At 37.0% G+C, this 21,579-nt stretch overlaps 4 protein-coding genes and 1 non-coding gene across 5 annotated transcripts; 2 read left to right on the forward strand and 3 right to left on the reverse strand.

Annotated features, from left to right (window-relative positions):
* Positions 1-3,201: 3,201 nt before the first annotated feature.
* LOC125593921 (probable cytosolic oligopeptidase A) lies at positions 3,202-7,066 on the reverse strand. Its single transcript, XM_048770275.1, has 17 exons — positions 6,853-7,066; positions 6,579-6,746; positions 6,185-6,308; positions 6,022-6,098; positions 5,794-5,937; positions 5,483-5,713; positions 5,302-5,392; positions 5,097-5,218; positions 4,906-5,013; positions 4,582-4,827; positions 4,371-4,516; positions 4,158-4,275; positions 3,924-4,083; positions 3,817-3,848; positions 3,662-3,727; positions 3,499-3,570; positions 3,202-3,396 (listed from the first exon to the last, which is right to left on the reverse strand). The coding sequence occupies exons 1-17, from the start codon at positions 6,970-6,972 to the stop codon at positions 3,316-3,318; spliced, it is 2,106 nt and encodes a 701-aa protein (XP_048626232.1). The 5' UTR covers positions 6,973-7,066; the 3' UTR covers positions 3,202-3,315.
* Positions 7,067-7,923: 857 nt separating this feature from the next.
* On the forward strand, positions 7,924-10,494 carry LOC125593922 (L-type lectin-domain containing receptor kinase IX.1-like). The gene has a single exon (XM_048770276.1). The coding sequence runs from the start codon at positions 8,325-8,327 to the stop codon at positions 10,353-10,355; it is 2,031 nt and encodes a 676-aa protein (XP_048626233.1). The 5' UTR covers positions 7,924-8,324; the 3' UTR covers positions 10,356-10,494.
* A 186-nt stretch (positions 10,495-10,680) lies between these two features.
* Positions 10,681-10,753, reverse strand: TRNAR-CCU. The gene has a single exon. It is a non-coding gene; the product is annotated as a tRNA-Arg (tRNA).
* Positions 10,754-11,850: 1,097 nt separating this feature from the next.
* On the forward strand, positions 11,851-14,590 carry LOC125593923 (receptor-like cytosolic serine/threonine-protein kinase RBK1). Its single transcript, XM_048770277.1, has 6 exons — positions 11,851-12,970; positions 13,059-13,316; positions 13,395-13,549; positions 13,631-13,849; positions 13,965-14,114; positions 14,203-14,590. Exons 1-6 carry the CDS (start codon positions 12,454-12,456, stop codon positions 14,359-14,361), a joined length of 1,458 nt encoding a protein of 485 aa, XP_048626234.1. The 5' UTR covers positions 11,851-12,453; the 3' UTR covers positions 14,362-14,590.
* Positions 14,567-18,827, reverse strand: LOC106383204 (AP2-like ethylene-responsive transcription factor AIL6). Its single transcript, XM_013823335.3, has 8 exons — positions 18,241-18,827; positions 17,473-18,148; positions 17,209-17,291; positions 15,876-15,884; positions 15,690-15,778; positions 15,547-15,620; positions 15,346-15,473; positions 14,567-15,254 (listed from the first exon to the last, which is right to left on the reverse strand). The coding sequence occupies exons 1-8, from the start codon at positions 18,377-18,379 to the stop codon at positions 14,752-14,754; spliced, it is 1,701 nt and encodes a 566-aa protein (XP_013678789.2). The 5' UTR covers positions 18,380-18,827; the 3' UTR covers positions 14,567-14,751.
* Between the last annotated feature and the right edge of the window lie 2,752 nt (positions 18,828-21,579).

A 21,579-nucleotide genomic window follows, 5' to 3' on the forward strand; every position in this document is an offset into this window, starting at 1 on the left:
TCTCTTTATTACTTTGTGAGCTAATTTGATATTTAATTTATGCTTCGACCCATATCTTTTTAGTTACTAAACTTCTGGCCATGCTTTTAAGGTTCGTAACCACTTGTCTCCCTTTTGAACCTCCTTTATGAATTTTGTCTTTCGTACCTTTATATTATGCTGTCCCGTGTATGCATATATATGTATATATAGGAGACAAAACACAGATTAAATGGACCATGTCACAACTCACAAGCATCATAACAGAATATAACATTTGTATTCGATGCTATGTACACATGTTACACGATAACCTAACTTATCACCACGTCAAATCTTCTACAGTCACAGACAACCCAGTACATTTTCTTTATGTTTGGAATCCAAAATATATCCCAAATCTTGAAAAGTACATCGCTCAAGATCAATAGTTAGTTTTTCATTGCTAGCTGCAGATTGTACATGGGGAGTACATGGTTTTGATCTGGAAACCTCATATATATATCACTATAACGCTTAAACAAGTTCCTCATTTTTGTGAGTTCTTTCCCACCGTGGCACTCGAAACATTCAATAAAATGACAAAAAATTAACTAATTTAAAACATTAGTATCTCTACTGATTGTGGAATGAGTGCACTAACATTTTAATAAAAGGACAAAAACTAATGAATAATTTACAGAAAGTAATTAACTGGTAAAGTTTTTTTGAACATGAGTCAGACACAATTAACTAATGGTTGATTTGTCCCTTGTATTTAAAGTAAAATCGTGTTTATCGAATTTTAAAACTCTTATCCGCATGCTATTTTATTCATCTACCACTAATTTTAGTCTTTTGTTCACACCATTTAAAAACAATAATTAATGGCCGTAGATAACATATATTAAATATTATTGACTCGACAAATAGAGATGAAGTAGTATGCGTTTTCTGCATATAATATCTGCATGTTCTTACCAAACACGTAATAGTTATAAACATTCCTAGGAGTAACTAACCAGAACATGTACACACGATCGAGATGGAACTTGAGAATATGGACAAACCAATCAAGTTTCAGGTTTAGATCATTAATACTTTTTTGAATAATGATTGATCAACGTAGTTGGAAATGTAACTAGAAACAGACCGTAAATTTGAATATTATGTAGTTCGATTCCCTCCAGAATTTAGTCATGCAATCTAGCTAGTGGATCGAAAAGCAGTGGTTTATTATATTCCGGTTTCCATCGGAAAGAGAGTCAAAATTAAATTGCTTGATTTACTCACCGTCTTATGAAAATGCACGATTATAAAACATTATTATAAGAAATTGTTGTTGAGGGTTCTTCTTGATAAGTAATGGAAGTATTACTAGTAAATAATTTGGCGCCGTTAAACGGCAATTAAAATCTGACGAGAATCACATGCGCATGAACATAAAGAATATAGAATCTGTTTATCTTCTAAATTCCATGTTATACCTAACTTTCGTTATAAACGGGTATTAGATGTCGACTAAAAATGGGTATTAGATTGTGATTCAGTCGACATATCTATCGGATGCCGATATAGCTATATAGTATATATTCCGCACGCTATACCTTACATTCACTTTTAAAGCTATACAACTCTCTAACCTCATATACCCACAAGATAGATAATCCATATACATTTTGCTCAAAAACGAAGACAATCCATATATATATACATAATTAAATTTTAACGTTTCCATTTGTTTAATTTAAGACTATATAGTCACTAGTCAGTAGATACAAGCTCTTCATAAGAACTGAAAGTTAAAATAATAAAATCTGAACACGCCCAGCGAATTTATTTATTTATGAACATATAAATATTTCCTATGCCTCAAGCGTATAGTTATATAACATTTCTCATTTGATTATAGTATCACTCTATATACTCACTAAAATACGATAATGTCATATTCTTTCACCTTGAATCTTTCAAATTTTATGATATATTTGATATAATTTCTGTTCACATTATAAGAGATTTAATTTTACAGATCTCATGCCCTAGCTACTCAACACTTATCTTCACTTTGTAAAATCAGTAAGTGTTAAGAATCCGGATAACTTCTAATTTTTTAAAATTATACCAAAGGTATATTTCTTCTGGCATTATTGATTTGTGGTTATATTATAAGAACATACTTATTTTGAGATATCTTAAACAAATGTTTAAAATTTGTTGTTATTTGGTTTTACATTTTTGTAAGATAAATACATAGCCTCTATAATCTTTTAGTTATCCCTTAAGAAGAACACAAAAAAAAAGAGAAACAAACAAGAACAGCATTATATGGTATTTGAATCAAACCCGCAACTTTGAATATAGTATTCGTATGCAAGGCATTAAACCAATCGTTTCAAAGCTAGCTTTTAATTTGAAGAAAAGAAAACAAAGTTAATGGTGGCTGCGTGCGACCCAATATCAACCAATAACATTATGGAAAAGAAATCTCTAGAGGTCGATGAAATTAGGAAAGCACTCACATGTTTTAATTTTTTACACGATTACTTTAATTAAGGGATCCCTTACTTTAATTATGATTGGAAAACTTATTAAACACCTCATCTGAGACACCTTACATATAATATATCACAAGCTCTCGTCAGCAAATACAAATGTGAGGTCCACGTTTGGACCATATTTAAATGTATAAATTAAAAAACTAACCTAATTCGTTACAAATAAACCTAACCTAATCGCACAAAGCTCTAGCTAGTGCTTTAGCCTACCCAATTAATTTGTAATTTAAGTGCGAGTGTGCTGTGTGCATACCTTAAATTAAATTTGTAATTTAAGGCACAAACTAAATCCAATTACAAAACATGTAAACAACTTCAGGATGATCTTGGGAGGAGGAAGTTCGGTATAAAGGAAAAAAAATGGAAAAGGCAAAAGAAAAGAGATTTTGACTGTTAGGAAACAGTAGATGGAGAGAAAAATGTAAAGGGTAGTTTTTAGATTCATAGGCTGAGAAAGTAGTGTTAGTATTTATCTTTTCTCACTTTCAAATTAAGGTTCTTTAGTTCTTCTAGAGCATTGCTGACAGGAATACAGGATGGCCAGAGGTTGAGTGACCTAGTAAAGATGAAGTGGGTTTGTTCCTATTTCTCTCTTTGTTCATGTTCAGGCAAATAAACATATGCTCTCATTTGTTACAATCTCACATCTCTGGATTTTGGTTGGTAAGAACATGGTCAGTGCAGAAGCATGTAAAAAGTTTGATTTTATTGGATGAAATTGATAAATCCTAAAAACCAAGGTACGAGATCACTCTCTTCCGAATAAACGTCAAGTGAGAGACAAGATGAAATATGAGTTTTAAGCAGAAGCAGCCAAGAGTCCGTTGTGTCTGAGGAGAGGCTCTGGGGAAGGCTCTCGTCCTCTGAACGCCACAAACACCTGCTCAAAATAGCAAAGGCACCACAAAAATGATCATTCTAAGCTCAGCAAACTGACTTTTGTATCTATGTTGAACCTAAAAGCAATGAGGAGTGTTTTTACTTGTAGAGGCGCTTTCCCTCCTCCAAGAGCAAGTATAGTGTTTCTGAATCTCTGCCCTGTTTCTTTAACAGCCTGTGTTTTTGCAACAAAAAGAGATGTTCACAAATATGGAAACCTGATTGAAAGGTTCATACTATATGTTTTTGCTATAGTATATACATACCTTGATGTCATCCAATCCAGCATCTTCAAAGGCTGAAAACGCATCCGCAGACAAAACCTCCGCCCACTGCACATTTCCCACGAAAGTGTATTTAGAAATTTGATTTTATCATTAGTCACTAGTGAGTTAAATAGAAACAAGAGAATATCTATTACCTTGTAACTGTAATATCCAGCTGCATAACCGCCTGGCAAAGTATGAAAACTTGAGTGAGTGAAAGAAACTACAGAATGCTGTCAAAGGGTTATTTTACAGGGCTTACCGGCAAATATATGGCTGAAGCTACAGAGGAATCTATCCTCAGGAAGTGGAGGGATCACTTGTGTCTTTATGGATACCCTTTGATCAACATCGTAAATAGACTCCGTCCCACCAGGCACATACTTTGTGTGCAGCTCCAGATCCACAGTAGCGAACTTCAACTGGAACAAAACAAGAGCAACATTTACTGAAATGTAATTCCTACAGATCAGCAGTTTGACTATTATGTACTAACCTGACGAAGACTAAGAGATCCTGCACGGAATGTTCTTGCAGCCAGGAGCTTCTTGTATACATCCTCGGGAAGAGTTTCTCCTGTTTGATAATGCTTAGCAATGCTCATTAAGGTATCCCTGAAACCACATTCACATAATGTTCAATACAAATGCACTAATATAAATATTTGTAAATCAAAATCAGACATGACATGGCAGTTGAACCCAAGTACCTGTGGTAGCACCAGTTCTCCATAAACTGTGAAGGTAACTCAACTGCATCCCACTCGATATTTCGGATACCAGACACTAGCCCCTCATCCTCTTTGGTAAGCATATGCTGAAGAGCATGGCCAAACTCATGGAACACAGTCTCTACCTGTAAATCAAAATGATATTATCACGACTCGTTTAAAAAAAATATCTATAAGATTTTTTCTTTACCTCACGGAATGTCATAAGGCTTGGCTTGTCACCAACCGGTGGAGTTTGGTTGCAGACCATCTGCGCAACAGGCAGTCTAACGGAGGAACCTTTTTGGGCCATGACTCGGCTACGGGAAAAAACTTCATCCATCCAAGCGCCGCCTCTCTTTTCAGAAGGACGAGAGTATGGATCAAAGTAGAAATAAGCAGTTGGATTTCCAGAAGAATCTTTGACGCAGTAGAACCTAACGTCGCTGTTCCAGACCTTCAAGGCAATTAGATATAACAGGTTAACATAGATAATAAGACGCTGAATATAGGGAGAAGAGGCTCCAGATTTTACCGGAGCAACACCATCAGCGGGCACAACATCAACTCCAAAAAGTGTCTTAGCTAGACGGAAAAGCCCGTCCATAACTTTTGGCAGTGAGAAGTAGGGCCGCAGTTCTTCCTACAAAAGATACAAGCAGTGACTGATAAACGTCAACAGTTTCAACTTTCAAAACAATATAGTTTAAGAATAAGGATAAGAACCTCATTAATATCGTATTTCGATTCACGGAGTCTCTCACTCCAGAAAGTGACGTCCCAGTGAGTCAAACTGTCAGCTTCTGCAGCACCTTGGTTCTTTGCAAAACTCTTAAGGTCTTCTATATCTATGTCCATATCGCATGAAAAGTGTAATTAGGTTTAAGGAACTAGTTGTTGATTTTAACGAAAATCTTAAGTAAGAGGTTACCTTGTACAGCTGGAGCCCAAGAAGCACTGCGAAGCTTTTCTAACAGCTCATCTGCTTTCTCTACCGTAGCCATTTTCGTGGCCATGCTTACCTAGAGAAGGAGAGCCACATTAAATTTAATCCCACGAGCAAAGGCGAGTTAGCTTGACTTAGTGAGTTTGACTTAGTGAGATGACTGTACCTCAGCGTAATTGCTGTAACCAAGAAGCTTAGCCTTTTCCAACCGGAGCTTCAAGATTTGATCGATAATTGCAGTATTATCTAAATCACCCGAAGAGGCACGAGACAAATAAGCACGATAGACTTCCTCGCGCAGAGCACGGTTCTTGGCGTGTTGCATGACGGGAAGATAGCTAGGAGCATCCAGTGTAATGAGCCAAGGTCCAGTGTCAGCAGTTGCATTTTCATTTCCCTAGTGTCATATATCAAAAGGTATCAGCAACTGAAGAAACCAATGTAAAACGACATGCAACTTTGGGATATTGTTCATACCTTGGAAACAGCTGCTTGTGCGAATAGTCCAAGTGCAGATGGTGGTAACCCCTCGATCTCTTTCTTGTCTGTTATCAGCTTTTCGAACTTCTTTGTAGCGTCTAAAACATTCTCAGAGAACTTATGTGAAAGTTTTTCAAGTTCCTATAGTGGAAAGTCATGTAAGCATATGATATTCTAATTACACTATACAAGCTGACATTTATTCGTTAGGAGTTTTAGACAGACCTGTTCAATTTTGTTAAACTCTTCTCTCTTGTCATCGTCAAGAGCGATACCACTGAGAACCGCCTCCTTTATTTGTGCTGAAAATACACGGACACCACAGTTAGCACATATCTCTAAACAAAAAAAAAAAGTTCTTTGTTATGCTCCAGTGACAGTTACTTGCCTTCTACTAGCCGTTGACGAGCTTCACTCAGTGTGTTCCAGTCAGAGGATTCTCGGATAGACTTGAAGGCACTGTAAATAGGTTTGCTCTGCCCCAACCTGAGCTGGAACTTCACCTTCTCTGGCTGTAGACAAAAGTAAGGTTAGAAAACGAATCTTAATTCACTGAACAAACCAAACACAAACTCAGAACAACTCTTTGTCTGAATCTCACATAATCTACTAAAAAATATATATATAATACACCAAGGCAAGAACCACATTTTAGAATTTGATTAAAAAAGGTTTAATAGCAATCAAACACATGTAGACAACGACTGGTAAGAGCTTCAGACCAAAGATACATAAACTGAATCAAACCACTCATGAGCAGGGGAAGATAAATTATACTGTACCTGAACTTCTTCGATGGCAGCGCGAAGCTCGGGAGTGTCCTTGACAGCCTTAAGGTGATTGATGATTCCCCAAACAACTGATAACCGATCAATAATCTTCTCTAACGGCTCCACTAGTTTCGGCCACGAAGGCTCAACTGTTTTCTCTAACTGATCCAACTCAGCTTCCTGTTCACACATCAATCAGGTCAATAACAGTTACATGTGATCAAATCACAGAAACAATACAAACACAACTCTAAATATTCAATACGGATAAGAAGGAGAATCGTACGAGCTGGTGCAAGAGAGCACGTATCCCTGGTCTGACGTGGCGAGCATCGACGACGTCGAACGGAGGGAAGTTAAAGTTCTGCAAGAGAGGATTCGAGGAGAGAGAATCTTCAGAAGCCATTGAAGGAGAGTTGGAGGCAGTGCAGGTTGGATCTGGGAGGGAGACGGAGAGAAAGTGAAGGAAGTAGAAGCTGATGGGGTAAGTGTTTGATTTAAGGAAAGTTGGGGGATTAAAATGAAAATAACGAAACTTGTGTTTGCGTTAGGAATGGGCCGAGATTGTTAGTATTTAGAAACGAGGCCCATTAACTATAGTCTAATTTAGAAACCGGTCTTGGGAGAGGTGGTTGGTTTTAGGACGTGCACGCCAACTGTTCGACGAAATGATTTTTTATTTTATTTTCGTGATAAGTCGTAGAAAGTCTATTGGTTTTTTTTTTTGCTAAGAATGTTAATATATCATAAAGATAGAGATTGTTTCTTACAAAAGATACTAATCTATACAACACAACGCCCTGGCAAAAAAGAAAGTAAAAACAGGGTAGTTGGTAGGGTAACATAAAGAAAGTCTATTGTTATTCTGAATTGCATGATCCATGGTTATAATTTAAAGTAGTTTCTACTTAGAAAAGAAAAGGTTTTTTCTCTATCTCTTTCGAAGATAACGTTGTTTGTCATGTGGGTTTGTTCTTGCACGTAGTTTAAGACGTATATTTCAATTTTGAATACATTTGTTTATTCTTGTTGTTAATCGTTTTGCTTTCTTATAGAATTGTTTATCAAATTCCTTACACATGATAACAGATAGACTTGTACTTCAAAGGTTGACGAAACAAAAGAAAAATATGCATGATTTTAAGGTTGATGCTAAATAGTTTTAGCTGAGGCTGAGCTGGCTCCTTCGGATGAGCTTATTTTTCTAATCATTGATTTGTCCTTGGCTTGGTGGAAGTCGTTCCTCAGTCCATTTGTTTCTTCATATCCATATGGTTTTGTTTCATTTTATCAAAAAGGTGTTGGACTTTTTATCTTTCTATTTATTTTCTCTTTTAGGTACTTTCAAAAATGTTGCAGCCTTGCAGGCCAAGGTTCTTACTTACTGTACATTGACATGTTCTTAAGTTTACAGATGAACCACCTGTGTTGTTGGTGATAGTGCATAAGCTAGTTATGTGGAATTGGTCAACGTTAATTGTTCACTTCTGCGTTGTGTTCTGCTGGAAAATTTAAATTTTTAATAAGTTTCATCTGTAAGGCTTGTGATTATCTCTTTGATATACTTGTGATTATCTTGAGCTTTAGGATGAGCACTAAACATGTCTTCCACATTTTTAAATATTTCATGTCATACTCATTACCAATATTATAGTAGAATTTTCAATATGGATTTGATTTATTTACTCTTATGGTCAACTATTCTGGTGATCATTCTTCTAATCATGGTTAAGTCGTTGACTTGCTGTGAAAGTATACATGACAATTCCACCATCTTGGTCTCTTGTGATAACCATCTTGGTCTCTCCCTGCAAAATGGCCAACTCAATCCTCCTCTTTTCATCTGTTTTGCTTCTCCCTTTGGTCTGTTCAGTTCAGTTCAACATAACTCGTTTCACGTCAAATAGTCCTGAAGTAGCATACCAAGGAGACGCAAGAGCAAACGGCGCCGTCGAGCTTACCAACATTGACTACACAAGCCGTTCCGGTTGGGTTACCTACGGTAAAAAAATCCCTCTTTGGGATCCACAAACCGGCAACCCTTCGGACTTCACCACGCGTTTCTCCTTCAGGATCGATACACGTGGCGTTAAGTACGGTAACTACGGTCACGGCTTCGCTTTCTTCCTAGCTCCAGCTGAGATCCAAATGCCTCCAAACTCAGCTGGTGGCTTCTTGGGTCTGTTCAACGAAACAGACGTCCTCTCTTCCTCTTTCCCGCTAGTTCACGTCGAGTTCGACACCTTTACTAATCCGAACTGGGATCCTCTAGACATGGCTTCTCACGTGGGAATCAACAACAACTCTCTAGTTTCTTCTAGCGTCACTTCTTGGAACGCGTCCGCACACAGCCAAGATATTGGCCGTGTGCGGATCTTCTACGATTCCGTTAGAAGAAACCTGAGCGTATCCTGGACCTACGACTTAACATCCAATCCTAATGAGAATTCGAGCCTTTCTTACATCATCGATCTCTCGAAAGTCCTGCCGTCAGAAGTCACTGTTGGATTCTCCGCGACGTCTGGGAGCGTCACGGAAGGAAACAGGCTTCTGACGTGGGAGTACAGTTCAGACCTGGAGCTACGAGATATCAAGAAAAGCCAAGAAGACAAGAAAAAAGGGATGATCATCGGCGTTTCGGTGTCCGGGTTTGTTTTAGTAACGTTCTTCATTGTCTTGCTAATAACCTTCTTCTTGAGACGGAAACATCGGAGGGAGAAGGCAGAGGAGGAGAAAGAGAACTTGACGTCGATCAACGAGGATCTCGAAAGAGGAGCAGGACCGAGGAAGTTTTCTTACAAGGAACTTGCGTCCGCTGCCAACAACTTCTCGGTCGATAGGAAGCTAGGGGAAGGAGGATTTGGAGCCGTGTACAAAGGCTACTTAACCGGGTTAGACATGATGGTCGCCATCAAGAAGTTTACTGGAGGGTCTACGCAGGGGAAGAGAGAGTTCATAACGGAAGTAAAAGTAATCAGCAGCTTGAGACATCGGAACTTAGTGCAGCTCGTCGGCTGGTGTCACGAAAAAGATGAATTTCTTATGGTATACGAGTTCATGCCTAACGGTAGCTTAGACGCGCATCTGTTTGGTAAAAAGTCGCAGCATCTCGCGTGGCCCGTGAGGTGCAAGGTGACTCTCGGTATAGCCTCCGCGCTGCTCTATCTCCACGAGGAGTGGGAGCAGTGCGTTGTGCATAGAGATATTAAAGCGAGTAACGTGATGCTGGACTCTAGCTTCAACGCCAAGCTTGGTGATTTCGGGTTGGCTAGGTTGATGGACCACGAGGTGGGGCCACAGACTACGGGGCTTGCGGGGACCTTTGGTTACATGGCTCCTGAGTATATTAGCACGGGAAGGGCGAGTAAAGAGTCTGATGTTTATAGCTTTGGGGTTGTTACGTTGGAGATTGTTACGGGGAGAAAGTCTGTTGATCCGAGGCAAGGGAGAGTGGAGCCTGAGGCGAGCCTTGTGGAGAGAGTGTGGGATTTGTATGGGAAAGGTGAATTGATCAAAGGTGTTGATGAGAAACTTGGGGGTGATGGTTTTGATGAGAAGCAAGCGGAGTGTCTTATGGTTGTGGGGTTGTGGTGTGCTCATCCTGATAGGAACTCGAGGCCTTCGATAAAACAAGCGATCCAGGTTTTGAGTCTCGAAGCGCCGTTGCCTCATCTTCCGACCAAAATGCCTGTTGCTAGTTATCATGTGTCGTCTTCGAGTACTGCGACCTCGGTTAGCTCTGGTGGAGCTGGGACAGCAACGTTTTCAAGTGCTCAACTTGGTCGTTGAGCAGGATCTATGTTTGCTGTGTTATATATTCTTTTTTCTTCTCTGTGTGGGTGTGCGTGTTGTGTTTAGTTCTTGTGCTTCTCTGTGTTTCTTGTTTCTGTTACAGTGTTACTCTTGCTTGCCACAGAAGGTAGCTATTTACTGTTTCCATCTTCAAATGAATTCATTAATGACAATTCTCAAGAGTGTTGGCTTGTGTGTGTGGACACATAACTGCATCAGAATAATTTGTTTCAAAACAAAATTTTGGGTCCTTCATAACTCGTCTCGTTGGATTGGGATTTTGTAAAATTAAGGAAAATAATCATAAAATAAAACATTACAGCGCGCCAGGTAGGGGTCGAACCTACGGCCTTCTGCTTAGGAAACAGACGCTCTATCCACTGAGCTACAGGCGCTAGTGATTGATATGCAAACCTAATTAAAATTATTCTATTTGTAAATTGCATATAATGGAGAAAACCGATTTAACCGACTTCTCAAGCTGAACTTCTAACATGTAAATTGCATATAATAGAGAAAACCGATTTAACCCACTTCTCAAGCTGCTTCTAACATGGTGAGTTTGGTGGCCATTTGATTTAGGCTTTTAAAGAGTTATATTATTTGTTACAAAAAAGGAATATAAATGGTTGTGGTATTAACTGGTTGTTTAGTTCACCAACCAACACCATGAACCTATTCCTACTAAAACTAGGATTCAAAATAAAGTCAAATAGTTTCACTTGGGTTGTCTCATGGAAAGTTGGTTGATTTTAATGCCTTAGGTGATAAACCATAAATTCTACTTTTGTAGTATATCAAATACCTGATACTGTCTATCAAGAAATCATCTTAACTAGTGTTTATTATTGGCAGTGTTACTGGTACAAGTTTGAGGTGGGTCTCACTCATTGTCACGCATGACAGTGGTGTGGTGGCTACGTTGAGAGAAACTGATAATATTTTGTAAACCAAAGCACCTAGGCCACCATTAGTTTCATTACTAATTGATAGTGCTTGTATCGTTAATAAATCATATTAATATCAGGGATTATATAATAGAAGCTTAATTGCTTTTTGTATTGTGGCCAGATAGTGACAGTATTTGTAAATAAATAAATCAGCATGCATTGTTCATCGATGGCTTTAACTTGTAGTCAAATTTGTCTGCCATATGTTTCCTCTCTTTTATGGCGCCATTGAAAATTGAATCAAAAATAAAGAAGAAGAATCCGACAGCATACTCACCATTTGTCATTTTAAAACCAAGATTTGTCAACTCCTACAAGTTATTCATACACTCTCTGTCTTTGTATCTGAACTCCCAACTTCTATTTTTCCGTCATTTAAAACCAGTAGGTCCACGCTACAGCAAAAACGTCAAGCCGTCACACAAATCCTAGACCATTTAACCGAATGTCACCGACACTTTCGATCTTGTTCAACTTTTATAGAAAAACAATATACATAGGTTTGATAAACAGAAAAAAGAAACTAAATATTTCACATGGGCTATTTATTTCTCTAGCACAAATTAGCTATATGGCGGAGAATATAATTTGAGTCAAATACAATCTGAACTAATTACAAGCAAAGGTGATGTATCTCTCTTTTATTATTTTGTTGACTAAAATGGCCACAACCAGCTCCACAGATATTTCAACCGTCGAGTCCGTTGATGTTAAAAGGCGTTGGTTACGGCACCAATCTCTAATCCATTCATCTCCCAAAAAATTGTTAAATCAATAAATTTCGACACGAGAAAGATTTAAAGATAAAACAAAACTTGACTTGCAGTTGCAAGAAGAAGATAAAGAGTAATACTAAAAGTGTAGAAATGCCTAGGTGGAGTTGTATAAATATAGCAGAGAGATTCTTATCCATCTTCTCCACTACTCACCAAAGCTGACTCTTCTTCTATCTTCCTCATTCTTCCAACAATAACTATTCTCTCTTCATCAAAAAAAAAAAAGATTCTCATTATATTTTTCTACTGTGTTGTGTTCTTTCTTATTTTTTCTGGGAATTTTTTTAAATGGAACTTTGAGTTTAACTTGACTTAAAGGCTTGTTCTCTTATTGAAAGAGAATCACAGAAGAATAAAAAAATTGTAGCTATGGCTGTTGAAGAAGGTAAACTTGTAACAGAAACAGAGACAAATAGAGAAAGCAAAGAGCATCAAGAAGAGATAGAGCTTCACAGGAACGACTTAGGCCTCGAGGATTCATCATCATCCTCATCATCATCGCCAAGAGGTGTACTCGGAATCACAGCTATGGCTTCAGATACAGACAATAATAACAGCAGTTCTTACAGTAGTTGCAGCTCTTTCTCCTCTGACGATAAATCATCATCAACATCGACGTCTCCAGTTTCAAACATTCCAAATAAAAACGTTTCGTCTTCCTCACATAGTCTCCAATGGACCAAAATGATTGAATCCATCAAGAAGAAGTCCATCAGACGCTTCACAGTGATTCCTTTCCTCGCAAGTTACCAACTCACACGTAAAAACTTGCGTCGCAAGCAACCTATTCTCTCCCCCTCTGAGAATAGCTTCTTCATGGCCAAACCCTCTTGGCGAAACTTCACCTACGAAGAGCTCGCTGCAGCTACTGAAGATTTCAATCCTGGTAAAGCCACAAAAAAAAAAAACATTCTTCCATTGAGAATCTGAGTGTCTGATTTTGTGAAAACGCTGTTTTGTTTTGTCTTTGTTAGAGAACATGATTGGTAAAGGAGGACATGCGGAGGTTTACAAAGGAGTTTTGCCTGACGGAGAGACAATAGCTATCAAGAAGGTGATGAGTCACAACAAGAAAGAAGAAGAAAGAGTGAGTGACTTCCTTTCAGAGCTAGGTATCATCGCACATGTAAACCACACAAACGCAGCTAAGCTTCTCGGTTTCAGTATTGATCGTGGTTTGCATTTTGTGCTTGAGTACTCTCCCCATGGCAGCCTCGCTACTATGCTCTTTGGTAATCTCAAACTTTCTGAAAATCTTGTTTCCAAATCTTTTTTCCAGACATGGTTTTGAGATCTTGTCTCACTTGTAGGAACAAAGGAGTGTCTGGAGTGGAAAATAAGGTATAAAGTGGCTTTAGGTATAGCTGATGGTCTGAGTTATCTTCACAATGATTGCCCTAGACGGATCATTCACCGTGACATCAAAGCTTCTAATATACTGCTCAGCCGAGACTATGATGCTCAGGTAAATGATTATTACATTAACATCTCTCAACATTTGTTCATGATTAAGTTTGGATTTGAGAACCATGTATATACGTTTCAGATTTCAGATTTTGGACTTGCAAAATGGCTTCCAGAGAACTGGTCTCATCATGTTGTATCCCCCATCGAAGGAACATTCGGGTACATGGCTCCAGAATACTTCATACACGGCATTGTTGATGAGAAGATCGATGTGTTTGCCTTTGGTGTACTGCTTCTAGAGATTATAACCGGTCGTAGAGCTGTTGATACAGCAAGCAGGCAGAGCATCGTTGCATGGGTAATATTAATATTGAATAAATTTAACATTCATTAAAAAAAAAAAAAACATCTGAAATTAAAAAGTGCAACTGGAGATCTTTGTTAAACTTAAAAAAAAAAAATTGGTGATGCAGGCAAAACCTTTTCTAGAAAAGAACAGTGTCGAGGACATTGTGGATCCTCGGCTAGGAAACGAGTTTGATCCAACAGAGGTGAAACGAGTGATGCTAACAGCTTCAATGTGTATACATCATATAGCCACAATGCGACCTGACATGACCATGGTATGATATCTAAACCAAACCTTGAGCCGAACCTGATCTTTGTTTGAGCTTGTGTACTATAGGTGTTTTAATCCGAATTCTTGTGCAGTTGGTGCAGCTGTTGCATGGAGAAGACGGACCAGCTGAGCTGCAGCAGAAGCCAGGTGAAAGAGCTGAGGTGAGTGTGAATGCATGCGATGTACAGGATCACACATCCTCCTCATACCTCAACGAACTCACTCGCCATAGGCAACTACTGATGGAGTAAGTAGAAGCAACCAAAGCAACTTAGTCCTTGATAACAAATGTATTTTATATTCTCCATTGGTTGCTTCTTTTATTTCCCCAACGAAACTGTAAATATCATCAACATGTGTCACTATGTTGTTCCACTGAACTTTGTTTAGTCTCAACTTCATTAGAGTTGTCTATATTAATACAAAGTCCATTGTTTGTTAGTCACCATGGCTACATAAACAGAAACACATTTCATTAAATGGAAACAGAGTAACACGGTACAAGTGAGATTTTCATATCCTTCTAGTCAGCTTATGGGGTTAGCTAGAATCAAGAAGTTGAACATTAGAAAGAAGTTGTTATCCCTTAAAAACCATTAAAAACTAAAAAAAAACAAAACAAAAACATAACATGATTGATTCTAGTAAGACTGGTTAGGCCAGAGGAAGAACTCAGCCTGATTCGGCGTCATAAGTCCCATTGAACCTTGAACGTTGGAGTTGTTATTAGACCCGGTCGAGTCAGAAGCTTGAACATTCGCCGGAAAATGCTGGAAGAAGTTCTGTTGCTGCTGCTGCTGTTGTTGCTGTTGATGATGGTAGAGAGCAGCTGCTTCAAAAGGGATCCCACATGGAATCATCTGAGACTGAGCGAAGTTAATGCTACTGTGATTGGGAGAGGACTGAATCTGTTGCTGCTGTTGTTGCTGGAAGTGGTGGAGTTGATGTTGATGACCGAGGATTGGTTTCTGCTCTGCAGCCTCTAAAGAGAGCTTAAGACGTTTTGCTGCACCACCAATGGGAAGTGCACTCTTCATGATGGCCTCAACGTCGTAACGGTTCATCTCAAAGTTTGTTACAGCGTTTATTCCCCTGAACTTGATCGCTGCTATGTCGTATGCCTCGGCTGCTTCCTCTTCCGTTGCTACAACCACCAAATAAAAACATTAACTAACCACATCTTGATAATTTTATTAATTTTATCTTTCAGACCAAAGTTTTATTTATCTACTTACCAAATGTTCCTAGGTAAAGATCTTTGTTCCCGGCTACACGACCGATCCTTGCTTGCCAACGTCCTTGTTGATGATGCCTTGTCACACCTCTGTATATCGAAGCTCCTCTCGAGAATCCGCTACTCTTCCTGTAATTATATCGAAAAATATAAATATAAACCATTTGATTTAAAAAAAATGGTCTTTGTTTATGGATGTTACCTCCTAAGGGAAGCAATGAACTCCTGTTTGGTCATGTGCTTCATTTCCTCTAGTTCTTTTGAGTAGTTTGTAATCTACAATCATTGGAAACTGATTAGTAAAGAGTGAGCAACAATATAAAAGCTAAATCATTGAATACTTACAGGGAAATTGGTGGTAGCAGTAGCATTCCAGTACTTAAGAGCTGCTAAGTCGTAAGCTCGAGCTGCCTTATCTTCTTTGTCATATCCACCTGAATCATTCACAAAAAAAATCATATTAATAAAACTTGTACATTATTGTTAATGGCTCATTTGTAAGAACTGGCTGGTTTGAGATATTGTTCTTACCCAAGTATACTGTTGATTTAAGTAAAAGCCAATATCCAGAGGTACATGCAAAAAGGCAAAAAAATTATCAGAATGCTGAAAGGAGATGTAACAAATATAACCAAAGTTGTTCTAGCACACACAACACACTTGTTCTGTAATGCAAGAAGATAGTGGCAAATTAGTTAACAACGAAGCATGTTTAAGAGTTTGTTATGGTTATTGATTGATACCAGTCTAATACTCAGAAAGCAAAAGTGAGAAAAAAAGGAAAATTTTGGATGTGCTTAAACCCTAAATCCCCACTCCTGTGGTGGTGGTACTGGTAGACCAAAGCAAAAATTAAAAATAAAGCAAAAGCCACTGAGAATATTCAGACTTTGCTTTGTTGATGTGAACACTACATGTAAATCAATCTGACACCTTATGGACAGCAGAAACCCTACACTCATGCACTCTTGAAATTTCAATTTATTTTGTAGTTCTTGACCTTTCTTCACTCACTGCAAGCAACATCATTCTAGATATAAATCAAAATCAACCTCTAATTAAAGCCAAGTACTTCTCACTTCCACACCTAAGAAGCTAAAACTGAAGAAACAGTCTAATGGTCTCACATCACATGCCTACATAAACATCAAGTCATATATGCTTTAACACAATGCATGTAGGTGAAGAGAAATGTGGGAATAGAGGGTCAAAGTGGGTCCATAAACATGTCAATTAAAGAAACAGAGGTTGCATCATATAGGCAATGCCATTGGGGACCCATTCATGTACCTTTAGGCTTTAGTATGCATATGTAGAAATGAAAGAATTTTGAAATGTAAAAAGACAAAGGAACAAAATGGCGGCACACTTCTGCTAAATATATGAAAAAAATCAACTAACAACTATATATTATATTTGTCTCTTTCTTTTTTTTCCCTTTAGTACCGAGTCAAAAGTATTGCTAAGTTAAAAAAAAAAACTTTGGCTCCCCTTCAAAACCCAAAGTATTCAATCATATATAAAGATATAGACAGATCAATAAAATAAAGATAAAGGTAAAGCTTCTTTTGAATCTTGCATTCAATTTCTTTGACAAAACTCTTGTCCTATAGTTCACTCTTCTTAAATCCCACTTAGACCACATTGAATAACAAGTTAGAACAAATAAATAAATACTTAACAAGAGTTGCTCGGAATAAGTTGATGTTTCATATGGACAGTTGACGAAAAAAAATGTTTCACAAGAAAGGAGGCCTAGATGGCATTATATGATAAAACCAAAATAACGACACGGATTGCAATTCTTGATGTCAAGAAAGATTGTAATAGTGATGAAATCAAATAGATTGAGAGAAAAATATACCTTGACGTCCTTTCCTGGCCTGACCTTCTCTTCTACAGCTATTATCCCATAAATGAGCTTCATATCTTCCAGTCCATCTATGTCTGCATCAATCAAAAATGTCATCACTACTTCATTTAATAAGCATACAAAAATTAGTAGTTTAGAACTTTATTAAATGTATTTTGACTTATCAAAAAAATAAAGGGATGCATTTTGACTAATCAGAAAGTAATGTCCTAATCACAACACAAGTCCTTTGATTATTCCGAACTTAGAACTTACCTTGTAACTCCTCTGTAGATGGAAGTCCTTTGTCCAAACGTATCAGCGATCTTCTTGTTAGAACAATCTGATGTCTCCACAGCCACAACAGGCTTCTCCTTCTCAGAAACCATCTTCTCGTTGTTGATTCTTTCACCATTGTTATTTCCTCGGTAGTGATGCTCAGTGATCTGAGTATGATCATCACTAGTCCTGTGATTAGAGTTGTTAACGTTAACACCAAGCGACAAAGCTCCTCCGTTGTTAGCTCCACCGTGAAAACCAAGCTCCGGACCACCGGAAGATTCCACCACGTGTCCCAAATACTCTCCCGCGAGATGAGTCCTCCCGATGGAAGCTGAGTCTTCAACTTCCGAACCGGAGTTAGTCGAGAAGGCGGTTTGAAAACCGGCCATGGTTTTAAACTCGTGGTTGTGATCGGAGTAAAACCCGGTTTGGTTTTGGTTCTGGTGGTGACGTGGATCGTAGATGTGAGTGAGGGAAGAAGAGTCTTGTGTTTCGGTTTGGCTGTTGTCGGAGTAACGCACTTCACCGAGAAAGTCTTCGAGCTTTGGGATGTGATTGTGAGAATGAGTTTGTGGGTCGACGAACGTTGTTAGGATCGTTGAATCTGCCATCGAAGCTGCTATTTGAGCTTCATCTTTGAAAAACTCTTGAGGCTTTTGATTTGTCCAACCTAATAATTAAAAATCAACACATCAAACACATCACAACTAGGGTTTGCACCTATACAACAAACACATGAGTATTATTTTTTTTTTGTTATACCATAGAAGTTATCGAGGAGATAAGGAGAAGAGGAGGCGGCGGAAGAGGCGTCATAGGAAACGAACTGAGACTGATCAGATGACCTCAACATGTCCATTGGTGACAGTGAAAACGTTAACAAGTTCGTCATCGGAGCCATCAACTTTTGCTTTCTTCTTTTTTATATAACCAAAGTAAAAAAAAAAAAAAGAGAGAGAGAGGGAATGGAACACGCCTATAAATTTCTAATGTGATTCTGCAGAAAAGGACAAAGAAGATTTAAGAAGAAACCCAGTAAATAAACTTTTTTTTCTTCTTTAAAATACTAATTTGAGATCAAGCGTTACACTAAAAACTTGAGGGGGGAGGAACACTATGAAACGATAATCACGAGGTTATTGTTTATGACAAGATCTATCTATCTATTGCATGTCTTTTAAAGTAGATCAATCAAGAGAGCAAATGCATGTAAACACTTGTCTGAGGTTTTAAATGAAGAGAAGAAAAGAAGATGGGAAGCAGAAGCTCTTTAAGGAACGTTTCAGACGTATACTTATAAAGAAATGAAAAGAAAGAAAATTGTTTTCTTTAATCAAAAAATACTACTAATAATAATACATTTGCAGTAGAGAGAGAGAATGTGCATGTAACTAGAGATACAGGAGAGAGAGAGAGAGAGAGAGAGAGAGAGAGAGAGAGAGAGAGAGAGAGAGAGAGAGAGAGAGAGAGAGAGAGAGAGAGAGAGAGAGAGAGAGAGAGAGAGAGAGAGAGAGAGAGAGAGAGAGAGAGAGAGAGAGAGAGAGAGAGAGAGAGAGAGAGAGAGATTAAAAAAAGGTAGAGCGGTTTCTTCTGTGTCGCCCGGCGTAATGCCGGAGGGGATTTTAGAGTGAGATACTCTCTCTACCTATCAATTTTAGCTTTAACTTTTTGTTCGTTTTAAATATTTTTTTGTCCGATTGTTAAAAATGTGAAAAACTCTCTTCTCTTGTGATTTGATTAATTCGTTTTGTTATAAACAGCTGCACATAAAATTTTGTTTTGGACATTCATTCATTTTCACAAGTCTTAAAACTTTCTGTCATTTATGCGTAGGGTTTATACTTTCATTGTACCCTAGTACATTTCACACGGTAAACACATAACTATATAACCAACAGAAAAAAAAGAAAAAAAACGTTTTCTTTGGTCGGCAGGAAAAAGAAAAATGTTACTATCAATATTTTCTTAGACTACATAAATATATTTAGTATTTTTAAATTTACTAATTAAGAGTTAATTTGGTCAAAATTTGTTATATTTGTTTTGTTATCTATTGGAACATTGTTTGTATTTGCTTCAGGTCATATCCAATTTTGCTAAAATAAACAAACCAAAATTTTATCATAATTTTTTTAGATTCTATTTTTCGTAAATTCATAGGCTTTGATTTTTTAAGAGATATAATATTCAATACTTTCTACTTGATCGCTTTGTTTTAGAGGTGACTATTACAATAGCACTGCGGGTGAGAAAATTTGTTAGAACAAGGTCGCAAAAGACCAGGGAGGTGCTACTTTAACTACCAAATTACCCCTGAGCTCCAAACCAAACTAAACCACTAGCTGTTTCCACTTGTCGTACATGCATTGTGACCCTTTCTTCTCTCATGCGTGCCCCCATTCTTTTTTCAACCTACCCAACCGGAATTTACTCTTCAGGTCGGGTTTTCTTAACTTTTTTACTCAGCTACCTTTTTTATTTACAGTCTAACCCCTCCTTAATTAATATTTGCATATTCTGGTTATCTGGTTTCTGTTGTTATAAATTACTATAAACATACAGTAAAAATTCTATAAATTAATAATGTTAAGATTATGATCATTTATTAATTTATAGAATTACTAATTTAAATAATTTTTTTTTTAGATTTCTAGTTTTGCAATATATTTTTTAAATGTCGAAATTATTTTATTTCATAATATTATATGTATTATTTAAATTTTACAAATTTGAATTTTGTTTCTTTTAATTAGATTATTTGATTTATTTATGTTTGTTAAATATGTATTATAGAATACAAACGCGTTTCATAAATAATTAGATAAAGTAACACCAAAATATTAAAATGAAAAATGAAACTAGAGATGAAATTCATTTTGAATACAAATAAACAATGAAATCTTTTATATATGTATATAAAATTTATGTACATAGTAATTTTTAATTTATGATTTTAGTGGAATCATGTATTGAGTTAAAAGTTTTTTGTCATCAATTAAGAGTTTTCTAAATAATATTATTATTTTATCCAATTATATCATGTTTTACACCGTTTTAATTTGAAACTGAATTTTTTATTAATTTATAATATTTATTAATTTATCGAATATTAATTTATAGAGTTTATACTGTACATCCATGCTAATTATTAGTCTAGTTGTAAATTTTAAATAACTTATCAGATATCATCATATAATAAAATACATTTGTATAAAATGTATTAGGAAATAGTATATAATATCCCAAAAACATATGGATAAATCCTAAACCGTAACATAATTATCACTTTAGTTATAAGGAAATATACTATTTCCTAATAAAATGTTTGGTGATACTAACTCCGGTTGGGACTCTCTAGCGTCAGTGTCAAAGAACAATATAGGCTACATTGCGAACTTGCTTATAAGCTATATCTAAATCATTACTATAAAAGAGTAGCTTTGTTATATACGAATGCCTCGCAAGAGTCGAGTCACACTCGCACATTATAAAAGAGTAGCTTTGTTATATACGAAAGCCTCGCAAGAGTAACACCTTAAATTATGAATAGAAATTATAGGGTAATATTAAAGTTCGGAAGGGTAATAGATTAGGATGCCAATTGCCAAGTGAGAATTCTAAAAAGAACAAATACTAGCTACACCTTTTGGGTCAAAGAGAAAACGGTCAAGACCCCGGTAATTTTTATTGAGCCGGTTTAAATACATGTTCTGGCATTTTTGCATTTACATAATTATTGGTATTCTTTTCTTAGACCAGCCAAAACTAAAAAGTTTAAGGGTATGACTGGTTTTCCCGCTACCACCCGCAAACGCAGCTTTTGCGGTTGGTAGCGGTTGCTGGCGTTTTGCAACAATCGCTCAAACCGCTCTAAACCGCTCTAAATCGCTCCAAATCGCTCTGAACCTCATAAATTCAAAAGCTGGTTCCAGCTAGCGTTTGCGGTTGCGGGCGTTTGCGGGAGGATAAAAAAAATTATTTTTTTTTCCAAAACAATATAAATACAAACATAAAAAAATTCAATAAAAAAATTAAACTGAAATTATAAAAATGCTAAAATATATCAATTAAATTTTAATTAATATTATAAAACTTTAAAAT

This window comes from Brassica napus (genome assembly GCF_020379485.1).
Source record: "Brassica napus cultivar Da-Ae chromosome A2 unlocalized genomic scaffold, Da-Ae chrA02_Random_1, whole genome shotgun sequence".
Classification (NCBI taxonomy): Eukaryota; Viridiplantae; Streptophyta; class Magnoliopsida; order Brassicales; family Brassicaceae; genus Brassica; species Brassica napus.